We start from the raw sequence: 12,835 nt of genomic DNA on the forward strand, positions 1-12,835 counted from the left end.
ACAACAATGGACACGAACCAGGTTAGTAACTAATACAGCATTTACGATAACTCACGAGATACAACCCTCACAACGAATGACAAAGTGCCATACTAAACATCCATCGAATTAACGACGAATGACAAAGTATAACCCTAATGCGGGCAGCACTTAAACATCCATTGGATAGTTTCAATCGATCGGATATTTAATCGTAGCAGCGATCGAGTTAATACCTGGTATTGTGGTAGCACCTCACTATATGAAATTATAATTTTGAACAGCCTAACTTCGTTTTTTTTTTTGAAAGTTTCGTCGACACAGAATGAAAGTCCCATGCACAGGCTATTTATAGCCTGAAATTGGGTTTTACGCGGCCCGCGTAAACCCACACTTACATCTTACGCGGCCCGCGAGGCCGCCTAGTCTAGGCGTAGGTCTGGTTGGTCATAAGTAGGGTCACCCGGTAATCAACACGTGGTCCCGGAATACTTATCCGGTCAAATGTAAGTTGACGCGGCCCGCGTAAGGCTAAGCTATTCCTTACGCGGCCCGCCTGAAACCCAGTTTTCTTGATTTTCTTGATTTTTCATGTACAGTAGGGTTTCAGGGTTCCGGGTTCGTAATTATGGGTCGTCTAGGGACATTTTTGAAGGTCCTTACACGTGGGTTGGGTACAAACGCCCACGTCATCACCCCAGGTGGGCTTGGGTTTCGGCGTGGCCCCTTGGGCGGGGGTTTCAGCCCGGGCGTTGGGCGGGGCTACGAACATGACATGGCGGGACCTCGTTGGCCAAGACTACTAGCCGTTTGGGCTAGCCGTTGGGCATGAATTTAAAAAAAATATAATGATGTGGCTTTGCCACGCCACCCCAGCCATGCCCACCATACCCCTATGAAATTGGTTTTCGGTATTGGGTGCCCCATAATCCACGTGGACGCACCAAACCCCACCATACCCCATAATCCACGCCCACCATACCCCACGGTCATATCTCTACCACGCAAAACCTAAAGCACATAAATATTGTGTTAGAACATTCTCATCCAAAACTCTATATACAATCTATAGTTCAATTAAAAACACATTTTTTTTACATTTAATAAAAAACACCTCTCATATTCGATTCTCCATCTCTATCTATGTTTTACTCACAAACACTTATTTTATTGTTTTGTTTATACACTCATAAAATTATATAGATTGATGAATAGTCACCCTCTAGGTGACTTATTTTTATCAAATTATTATAGATTGATGAATAGTCACCCTCTGGGTGATTTATTTTTTATTAAATTATTCTGTATTATAGACATTCCAATTAAAAGATATATTAGTTTTCTTTATTTTTTCATTATATTTATAGAGAAAGTAAAGTTGTAAAGGCTTCAATGTAACTGCTCTAGGTCTAAAATCTAAGTTAATATAGTTAAATTCCACAAGATTGACTCTTGAATCTGTTGCTAAATGCTAAGTGAAACCCGTTTATGTGTATAGCCCAATTAAAATAACTAAAAACCAAAGTAGCAATTACATGGCTTAAAATCTTACATTCGGACCCGGTTAACACAACGTAGTCTGAACAAATTTTAGCTATGTCTACCGTTTAGACGGTGTGACATTTAATCACTCAAATTTAAAGTCACCGTTCAAAAAAATAATAAAAAGAAAATCTTACAGTCGGGCTCACTTTATCCCAACTAGCTTCGCATATAAAGCTATGCATAAACCATACAATTTACAATTTTATTTTAAATACTATACTATAAATATAAATTAGTAACTTATTTATGTATAGATTTGTTGTATCTAATGCTTAGTGGGGTTTTAAAAAGATTTTTTTTTATTTTTAATTCAAAAGTATTTGATAAATTACTTTTAACCCAAAACTATTTGTTTTTTTACTTTTAACCCAAAACTTTTTTCTTTTTCTAATTTAACCTCACAACGTTTTTACTTTCAACCTTGCCCCCCTATACTTTTCATTTTTTGCAATTTTTTCATTTTACGGTTTGTTATAAATTTTGCGAGTTAACACGACGTAACGTGCGTGTGTGGTTCAACGTTTTTATTAGGGGCGTAGGTAATGTGATGCCAGTGATGGTAGGGGTATAAATTTGCCTCTGAATGGTTAAGATTTATACAGAGTCTGATTGGTTAAGACCGATAATCTGAATTGGTTAGCAGTGGCGGATCTAGGATTCCGACCAAGCGGGAACGTTTTATAAATTAGCGGTAACGAAATCGAAAAAACGTCAAATTTTTTCAAAATTTACACTAAAAACGTCAAAAATTTTCCGACCAAGCGGTAGCGGAGGCTACCCCTTGTATAATGGTAGATCCGCCCCTGTTGGTTAGACATTTGCTTCTGAACGGTGAAGCATTAAACAGACTCTTAATGGTTCAGACCTCTTACTAGTTCAGCACTTAATGGTTCAGATCTCTTACTAGTTCAACACTTAAACATTCAGATATTGCCAAACAGCCCTAATAGTAGTTTCTAAACCAAAACCAAACCAATACACAATTTAAACCAAACCATTATCACCTTCCATCTCCACCACTAACAATTCAAATATAGTAGCTCACCACACACACTTATTCCCTAAAAAAAAAAAAAAGCAACCTTGGGGCCAGCCAGCCAGCGAATTTGTGGGTTGGCACGACCAGGTTTTAAAAGATGAAAACAGGACGTGACATTCACGAAACCCGCCCCACTCGATTCTCATTTCCTCTGACAAAAGCTGTTGTTCTCATTACTCCCCTTTTATTATTTTATTCTTTTTTCAATTCCATTTCCATTTCTCACATACTATTCAAAATCCCATCTTAGATTTCCTTCAAACAATGACCATTTCACCACAAAAATGAAAGATTTCCCGTCTTGTTTCGGTGAAAACGGCGTACAAGTCGCAGATGCATCCTGCACCAACGCATCAGCGACCACAACCGTCACTAAAGCGTCACAAAATCTCGTCACTAACGTTTACCAGACCAAATTAGTCGGTAAATCTCGTCTAATCATCGTCACTTGGTTTAAGAATCTTGTGGGTCATTGTTTTAGCGTCGAAATTGACGATCTGTCGGGTAAAAGTTTGTGTAAACTTGATGTTAAACCCTCAATATTCTCCAAACGAAAAGGGTCAAAGTCAGTTGAAGTTGATTTTGTTACAATCGATGTGTACTGGGACCTTACCAGTTGTAAATTCGGATCCGGACCCGAACCCATTGAGGGTTTCTACATGGGTATTGTTTGTAAAGACGACGTCGTTTTGTTGATTGGGGATCTGAAGAAAGATGTGTTCAAGAAAACCAAATGTTTATCCAATTCAATGCGGTTGTTGAAAAGGGAACATGTTTTTGGTAAAAATGTGTTTGGGACTAAAGTTCAGTTTAAAGATCATGGTCAGATCCATGATCTTAGAATTGAATGCGAAGCATTCGGGCCCGGGCCCGATGAACCATGCCTTGTGGTTCGATTAGATTCGAAGATAGTGATGCAAGTGCAGCATTTGGTGTGGAAGTTTAGGGGGAACTGTACCGTTTCAGTTGATGGGCTCCCTGTGGAAGTGTATTGGGATGTGCATAATTGGTTGTTTGGGTCATCAACTGGAAGCGCGGTTTTTATGTTTCAAACGTGTCCGGGTTTTGAGAAAAGTGGCGCGTTTGCTGTGGATCGGGCGATGGTTAACCCGTGGTCGTGTTCGCAGAGTTCGGGTTTTTGTTTGACACTTTATGCTTGGAAGAGTGAATGAGTGAGAATTTGATTTGTTTCAATCTTTTGGTTACTGATTTTGTGTTAAGTTTATTATACACCCTGATTATATTTGATCTTTGCAATCTTGATCTTGATTATGAATACTAATTATCTACATTGTTATTGTTTATATGTCATTCTTTTGGTTACGGATATTGTGTTAAGAGGCTGTTTGTTTACCTCTTAATGAGGCTCTTAATGGTTCAGACCTCTTACTGGTTCAGCACTTAATGGTTCAGACTGTTTGTTTCACGAGCAGATGTCTGAATGGTTCAGACGTTTGCCTCTGAATGGTTAAGATTTATACAAAGTCTGAATGGTTAAAACCTCTAATCTGAATTGGTCAGACATTTGCCTCTGAACGGTTAAGCATTATACAGGCTCTTAATGGTTTAGATCTCTTACTCGTTCAGCACTTAATGGTTTAGACCTCTTACTGGTTCAACACTTAACCATTTAGATGTTGCAAACAACCCCAAAGTTTATACACCCTGATTGTTTTTGTTTGTAGCAATATGGCAGTTTCTGACAACAATATTGAGTTGGTGATGGTTGTTTAAGATTTAGTTTGACTACTCGATCCAACTGTGAGACCCCTTATTTCAGATGTTCTTAAACAAAAGCAATCAAGAAAAAAATTGTTGTTCAAGATGCTCTTAAAGAAAAGTAAGAAATAAAACAAGTGTTGTATTATGCGGACCTTTTTGATAATACGGAGATCACTTACGAACTGAAACAATTGCAGGGCATGTGACTTGTCCATTATCGGTTGTATGGACAACAAGTGTGAGATTTAAAGGCCAAATGAGCTCCCTCACCCATCAGACGAGCCTTTTCAGATATGTGCTATTTGGGTTGTAACTTGTAATTTATTAGGTGATTGTATTTTCCCTGTTGCGCGTGCTTGGTTAGTTAGACTTGGTTGTATATGTACGCTATCTTGGTTCCATTGACTACGGTCCATATCTTGCTTTGTTTCTTTTCTTTAGCGGAACTTGGGTCCATATCTTCTTCCCTCCATGGCAGCCAAGGCTCAAGACAAACAAAGCTCCACTTCATCCCTTCATCCACTTGCAAGGTTCCAAACTGGGTGCCCCATAGATGGACATCATCACATCAAATAGCTTAAAAGACTATATGTGTTCCCAAATAACGCAGCGAAAAAGGTAAATAAAACGTCAACTTTCGAATCTCTACTAGTCAAATAGCTCAAATCAAAATAAGTAAACAAGTTACGTCAACTTTCGAATCTCTAATCTCGTCGCATCACAAAGTCGTGGAAACCTAACTCATCGCCAGCATAAAGGCCACGACTACCAGACTCATTGACATCTTCATAGCATAGCAATACATCTTGTTTTACACCATCTATCATACATTACCCGAAAACCAAAGTTACAGCTTTCATACCTTAAATACGAATGTGCAAAACTACGAATGGTCGTCACCACTCCATTCCAGTTGTGTTGTGCCGAATAGGCTAATTACGTAGTGCCAAATAGGCTATTTCATTCCAGGTGTGTTAAATAGGCTAATTCATTTCATCTGTGTCAAATAGGCTACTTCTTTGGTTTCCGTACAAAGGGTTATTTCATAAACATCACATTATCATTATCATGGATTAACCACGCACCCCTAAACGTCACTCAAACGATCCATTTACTCAATAAGGGCACAACTACCACACATACACATAAACATCACAATCAACCTACCGACATACACTAGGGCTGAGGATTTCTACATGAACACGATAACACGACACGAACCTACACGAATTAGTATTTTAAATTTAATTACTATCAAGCAAATTGCAATAATACCTTGTCGGTGATTACTTCATAGAATTAGCATTTTAAATTGACATTTTAATTATTATATCAACCGTGCGTCATAAACAGTCAGCCCAAACGAAGACATTTCAATGGTTCTCAACCGGACCAGTTCAATAGTTGTCAACCGAACCGGTTGTATAGTCATAATGTGAAAGATACAGGAGGCCAGACATGAAAATACAATTGCTATTTCATTAACTTTGAAGTTGGTTATCACCTTAATAATTTATAACAAACGCTTTCAACTGTACCGACACCATATAACCACTATCATGGGACGATTCACAACCGAAAACGACCCAATACATCTCATCCCCGACACTCAAATCACCGTGCGGATCGTAATGGATGTTGATGCTTCCAAAATAGTCAGTGCAAGAAAGTCAACACAATGTTTAATCAACACCTGCATCAATCAAAACAATCACAATTAAATCGATTTTTTAGTTAATTAACGCTTATAACACAAATCGACAAGAGACTAACTAACTTACCACCCCCACCTTCTAAAAGTTGATCTTTTGTATCAGCAGAAGTTGACTGGTTAAGGCTCTTGTTTGCATCTTGAGACTGGCATTACATATGCATTTTGATTAATTTCGAGAATAATGTACCGACGGGAATTTAGGGATGGCATAATAACCAGAAACATTCAGGACGGATATGGGATTAACTATAATTTTTTCACTGGTTAGACCGGTATGGTATTAGGTGATACTCGCCTGATTACTGGAAAATAAATCCCATACTCATTTACCCACATCTAAACCAGATATATTGGTATATTATATGATCTTAAAAATAAAATAAATAGTGTTTTGAAGTTTTTAGAAACTCAAAAGAGTTAAATGCCATTTTAGTCCCAGTGGTTTGAGCCATTTAGCCAGTTTAGTCCAAAGGTTTTATTTTTTGCCTGTGGGTCCAAAACGGTTTCATCGTTGCCATTTTAGTCCACTGGGTTAAATTCATCCATTTTTTTGTTAATGGGAAGCGAAATTCGGTCATTTTATATGTAATTCTGTGAACTAGAAGGGCAATTCGGCCATATAAAATGACCGAATTGCCTTTCTCGTTAACATAAATAATGGATAAAGTTAACCCAGTGGCCTAAAATGGCAACGGTGAAACCTTTTTGGACCCACAGGTGAAAAATGAAACCTTTGGACTAAACTGGCAAAATGACCCAAACCACAGGGACTAAAATGGCATTTAACTCAACTCAAAATTATTGAACATGTAGAATCGTTACAAGTTTATTTGAGTATTTGATATTTCAAGTCAGTTTTTGAACCGCTAACTTGATGTGAATTATGGGATTGGATTACCAAAACCCGGCCCATTGCCATCCCTGTTTATACAAGATAATGATAGTGAAAACAAATAGGTAGTACCTGACTAGATATATGCGTCATTTGGTCCTTGGAGCCGTGACCCACATCTGGAACATCGACTGGTCGACCACCAGGATACATAGGAATCCCGGTCATTGGTGGTTGCTGTAACATGGGCATACCTTGACTAGGATGCCCGTAAATGGACGGAGAAGGGACAGGGTGGCGTGACCCCTGTGTAGTAGTAGGAGTAAACGGAAACATATGCGGGCCACCATTCATCTCCATTCCCATTCCTATTCCCATTCCCATTCCCATTCCCATTCCGTAACTCATTCCCATTCCCATGGGGGAGAAATGGGGAGGATGCATATGTTGCATTCCGGTCGGGAACATCATCGGGGGCATGCATAATCCAGCTCCCATTGACATAATCTGCAATAGTTGTAGAAAGGTGTAAATATAAATTATTTAACTATTTATAAATTTGAAAATAATTTAAAGAAACTGAAAAAGTCAAGATGAATAGTGTAAGTTTAAAGAGAGTTTGAACATTCATTGTACCTGTACTTGAAGTTGAAGCGTCTTCAAATACTCGATCGCCTCATCAAGCATTGATGCTTTATCCACCTGTATTTCAATAATAAGATTCAGTTTGAATACCAATAATTTTTTTATCGCTGTGAGAACCCATTACGGTTGACTCACGGTACCCCACCAACACCCTGCTTAACTAATGGGATCAGGTAAAACCATAGTTATTAAAGCGAGCGCCCAGACGCGCCTAGGCGCAGATAAAGCCCCGGGCCCACCTTTAATAACTATGGTTCATGTCATAGTTATTAAAGCGAGCGCCCAGGCACGCCTAGGCGCAAATAAAGCACCGGGCCCAACAAACCACCCTGAGTACGCCTTGCGTCTTTAATAACTATGGGTAAAACAACAGTTTGCGCAGGTCAAGCGGCCTTAAAGATTCCACAAAAGTTAAAATTGAAACCGGAAACACAAAGAAAGAGATTATAAAGAGGAAATTACATTGTGTACCTTGTTGCAGTTTGGTATGAGTTCCTGGAGCGCACGCATCTTTTCATTTATCCTATCCCTTCGCCTCTGTTTCAACATTGAAAACAAGGATTAATATGTGATTAATGTGAATTTAGCAAGGATTTGAGGAATTTGCTCACCCTTTCAGACAAATTATGAACTTCAGCAGCTCGGCTTCGCTTAGAACCTGAACCACTTCGAGAAGCACTTGCTGTTTTAGGGCCCAAAGATTCTTCTTCATCATCCTAATCAAAACACTAATTACAATCGGTATACCGAACAATAACATAATAAATAAATTGAAAAAAAAGACATATAAAAATAAGCGTTCAACATACATGACTTTGTGACTCAGAATCTTCCATATCGCGCGATTTTCTCTTAGAATTTTTCGTCAAATCATTAGAAGCTCTCTCAGCACTATTCCCCGAGCAAACAGAAGAAGCTGCACCAATCGGCTCATTGTACTTTACACTTTCTTTACCTCCATTCACATCGTTAGTTGACTTGTCAACACAATGTGGCTCATCACGAGGCTTACTCCCTGGCGGGTCTAACCCTACTTTGACCAAATCCAAACTAGGTTGACCAATTTCCTTCCGTGCACCCTTCGTGTCAAGATTCTGAACATTCGCTTTAGCCATAGCCTTAGCAGCCGGTCTTGAAAAATGAGAAAAATTCAACACCGTTGAAGTGGAACAAGGTGGAACCGAATCTTGTTTCTGCGCCACTTTTTCAATCCGCTTACTTCTACAATTACTATTACCGATATCCGAAACTCCTGATCTGACCGTCGGATCTGAAAATGAAAACAAGTGGCTACCTCTTGAACCAATAACTGAACTTGGATCTTTATTACTATTAACCCTCTTTTCAATCATACTCAGACTGTTATGCATGGTGGGTTCGTGAACGGTCACACCGGATAACTCGGGTAACAGATCAGCGCAATAATCGTCGAGGGGATAATTCAACCAAGCCACCATATCATCATCTTGATTTGATCCCATCCCGGGTATGGTCGCATCCAAAATACCATCTTTTTCTTGAATTTTCGATGTTTGAAACTGAAAATTACTCGAAACTGGCGTCTTTTTCGCTTTACTAGACTGACCCTGCATCATAACCTGACCCTTTTCCCATATTAATTCTACGTATTCATCGTTCGGTCTGCGATTATCACAACCCATAAACACAAATTCAATAAACATAACAGCAGTTTTTAAATTAAAATTAAAATAATAAATAAAAAACAATCAAGAAACTTACATATATGAAACATCAGTAGATTTTTGTTGTGAAGATTCATTCTTTCCATCAACAGATCTATACAACTCTGAAAGTGGCATCTTTGGATCAAAACTATCAAGAATTCTCTCAATATTCACTTGATGAAACAAACACCTGCAGAAATTAAGGTATCAGATAATGAAACTTATATAATTTATTTATGTTTTCTGACAAATATAAATTATTTCATCTGTAGCCCAACATGTCTGTATTCATTTATTGACATTTTTTTATATCATCTCCTTTCTTTATCTGACAAAATATTATCTGGAGCCGCCATAAATGTATAAATAATAATCCTACAATTAACAACAGTCAAACTAATTCTTTAATGGTGCCCTAAAGCAGAAACTCAATCTAATTAACCTTATTCTAATCACAAAAGTAGAAACAAATATACTCTAATCATCAGTCAAACATAAGTAAACAGACCCACAACAAACTATTCAATTATTATTTAATAGATTAACAATAACAAACAACCCATAAGTGGTTATAAACTGATTATCAAAATCAACTAACTAAAGTCTTAATTAATGAATAAAGAAACCAACCTCTGCAAAACAAAACAAAACAAAACAAAACAAAACTCAATGAAAAATTCCCAATTTGACCATGTATTTGTTCCCAAATTATGATCTCAATGAAGGGATGATCTTGGAGAGTGAAGACCCAGTTGTTTTCCAGCTCGGATTGGGTGTTAGTTTCTTGAAAATTGTGAACTTGTGACAAGTAGAAGACGGCGAAGTGGAGATATGAGTCGCTTTGAAGTTGCAACACAATTGTTGCATCAATTACATATGTGTACCCTTTATAAAGTTTCTAATAATTTTGTGAAAATTTATTTGTGTTATATTCTTTGGAACCTTGTGTTTGTCTTATTTGGGTTTTTTTTTTTATTTGGGATTTTTGTTTTGGTTATTTTGTGGTGCTATGGTGTGACGGGCCGTATATGGGTAAACTTTTATCAGAAGAATGTTAGATGTGAATTTATTGTTGTATACTTATTCAACATGGCCCAACACGCGTACCACCAACTATCAAGTCTTGTGCCATCAACTTGACACCATGCACACCCTCCCCGCCAAACAATTGTCAACCTTTTAATTGTGGGAATCCTAGCGTCCCAACACTAAGAGCATCAGCGATGCACTGGAGAACCGAAGAACTACGCGATGGACTTTTCCAGTAAAAACCTTAGGGACCCAACCTTTTTTCATGGACCCCCCCTCTCTCTCTCTCTCTCTCTCTCCTCTCTCTCTCTCTCTCTCTCTCTCTCTCTCTCTCTCTCTCTCTCTCTCTCTCTCTCTCTCTCTCTCTCTCTCTCTCTCTCTCTCTCTCTCTCTCTCTCTCTCTCTCTCTCTCTCTCTCTCTCTCTCTCTCTCTCTCTCTCTCTCTCTCTCTCTCTCTCTCTCTCTCTCTCTCTCTCTCTCTCTCTCTCTCTCTCTCTCTCTAAACCAAAATTTATACATATCACATAAACTATTCATGTAATTAGTTCTTTGAATTGCATTATCTCTTTTAACTTTTAAATTTTGGCACAAATACACTTAAAATCTATTATAAAAACATAAATAATATTTGGGAATACCGCAAACCTACTAGGTTGACACGAACTAAACATGTTTAGCTAAAAATCTAGTACAAAAACATAAATAATACATGGGAATACAACAAACCTACTAGGTTGACACAAACTAGACATGTTTAGCTAATTTCAAAATTCTTATATAAATATTCTTTAACTATCTACGTTTGTCTTTTCATATCAAAATGACATTTTAAATAAATTTAACAAAACAATTTTTACTTATGTTTCAACTAAGTGCTTGAATTGTTATATAATTCTGTAATTTTCATAAAACACTATAGATGCCCAAATCTCATATTTTTAATTGTAAACTTCCTATTTATTACTATTACTATAATATTATTATAGTTACTAGTTTGTAGTTCATTATTTTATTATATTATATTATATTATATTATATTATATTATATTATATTATAGATATGAAAAGAAAGTTAGCATGAACAGTAAATAAAATTTTTAAAGATTTGTTTTTTAGTAATATTTTATTTAGTGTTTATTTAATTTTTTTTATTAATAATATTAATTAATTTATATATTAAAGTAGATGATGATGAATAATAAATAACTTTTTTAAAAGTATTTGTCTTAGATATGTTCATTTAATATATATTTTTAAATAATTTGTGTACGCTACTTTTTTAAAAATAATCTAAATACACATCTATGTATTTTTTCCAACATTCCGACATTTTTCCAACATTCCAATATAAATCTTATTGGAGATGGATATCGTGCTGCCACCATACCAAAAAGAAAACCAACTAAACAACATAAGTGTTGGTATTCATATTTATAGTTTTCAGTAAATCTTATTGAAAGTAGACACTGTGTCGCTACTTTACCGAACGTAAAACTGAACGAACAACATCAATATTTGGTGCCGGTATTTATGTTTTTACTTTTAGTTTCAATAAACTGATAGTATCACTGTTAACTGTATTGTACCGTATTGAGTCGGACCCAACATCTATATTGGCACCGTGTTCGTTTTATGGTTTTCGGTCGATGTAGAGCAGATGCTGATTGCTATACCGAATGCATGTATTTTGTCAGTACGAAATAAACCGAATCGATACGGATCAAGATCCCGCCGCGAAGCGCGGGGGAAATCAACTAGTTGTTATTAATTAGGTTTTAAAAAAATTCAGATCACAATAACCACAAAATTTCTTACGAATTTTGTTTTTTCCATTGAAACTCAATATTGAAGTGTGAAAGTTTATAAACTCTTTGCATCACACTCTTTATCATACATAACTTTCTAATTATTTAGAAGTTTAGAAGATCATATTATAACTGTTAATTTGTTGTTTTTACTCCTTGCCATTCCAATTTCTTTGTCATTATGGACAACAAGTTGTGTCGCAACCCTCTTGTTATTTGATGTGTCTGAAAGACTACATACTTTCTAATGTAAAAGACATGTATTTAGTATTGTGTTATGTATAAATCCTGCTAGAATAGATTAATGCTTGATATATATGATTATTTGTAGGTTAGGATGAAAAGTAAGGATCTTGGGCGTAAACGCGGTTGATATCCAGAAAGAGGAAGAAAATCTAAGAAAGTCAAAGGGGTACAACGCGTACTCACTTACATGGTACGACTCGTACCACTAACCAACAATAGAGGAGTCAGAAAAGGAAGAGATCGATAGGTACGACCCATACTCACTTAGAGAGGACGACTCATACTCTACTCATGGAAACCCTAAAAAGCATTTGAGAAGATCGTGATGGCCAGAAAAGGAAGAAATCGATCTAGAGGTTGTTGCGAATGACTAAGAGAGCTTATCTAAGGTAAAACGAAAGGCTAAAATGCAAAGAAACATCACGGATTGAAGATCGGATCCATACTGGTTCTATCTTTATTGGTTTAAGAGTTTTTTTATTATCAAACTATGTTTCTATTCGTGTTTGGTTTGTTTATGTTGATCATGTATGACTAAACTGTTAGTAACTCTCTGGATGTGATGATTCTTTGGATGATTTCACACTTGAATGG

The 12,835-nt window shown here is 36.8% G+C and overlaps 2 protein-coding genes and 1 long non-coding RNA gene across 6 annotated transcripts; 2 read left to right on the forward strand and 1 right to left on the reverse strand.

Moving 5' to 3' along the window:
- Positions 1–2,634: 2,634 nt before the first annotated feature.
- Positions 2,635–3,874, forward strand: LOC110885064. Its single transcript, XM_022132758.2, has one exon. The coding sequence runs from the start codon at positions 2,848–2,850 to the stop codon at positions 3,733–3,735; it is 888 nt and encodes a 295-aa protein (XP_021988450.1). The 5' UTR covers positions 2,635–2,847; the 3' UTR covers positions 3,736–3,874.
- A 206-nt stretch (positions 3,875–4,080) lies between these two features.
- On the forward strand, positions 4,081–4,712 carry LOC110881784. The gene is made up of 2 exons (XR_002559891.2): positions 4,081–4,403; positions 4,483–4,712. It is a non-coding gene; the product is annotated as an uncharacterized LOC110881784 (long non-coding RNA).
- Positions 4,713–5,662: 950 nt separating this feature from the next.
- LOC110885065 (transcription factor PIF3) lies at positions 5,663–10,107 on the reverse strand. 4 transcript variants are annotated; one of them, XM_035979020.1, is made up of 9 exons: positions 9,792–10,102; positions 9,217–9,351; positions 8,286–9,117; positions 8,088–8,192; positions 7,948–8,013; positions 7,468–7,533; positions 6,964–7,338; positions 6,076–6,142; positions 5,663–5,978 (listed from the first exon to the last, which is right to left on the reverse strand). In XM_035979020.1, the coding sequence occupies exons 2-9, from the start codon at positions 9,294–9,296 to the stop codon at positions 5,968–5,970; spliced, it is 1,602 nt and encodes a 533-aa protein (XP_035834913.1). In that variant the 5' UTR covers positions 9,297–9,351; positions 9,792–10,102; the 3' UTR covers positions 5,663–5,967. The 4 variants fall into 4 exon arrangements, with proteins under 4 accessions (XP_035834913.1, XP_021988451.1, XP_021988452.1 ...); XM_022132759.2 differs by having other exon boundaries at positions 6,067–6,142; positions 7,939–8,013; positions 9,792–10,050; XM_022132760.2 differs by having other exon boundaries at positions 5,741–5,978; positions 6,067–6,142; positions 9,792–10,106.
- Between the last annotated feature and the right edge of the window lie 2,728 nt (positions 10,108–12,835).

This window comes from Helianthus annuus, chromosome 10 (genome assembly GCF_002127325.2).
Source record: "Helianthus annuus cultivar XRQ/B chromosome 10, HanXRQr2.0-SUNRISE, whole genome shotgun sequence".
In the NCBI taxonomy this organism is placed as follows: Eukaryota; Viridiplantae; Streptophyta; class Magnoliopsida; order Asterales; family Asteraceae; genus Helianthus; species Helianthus annuus.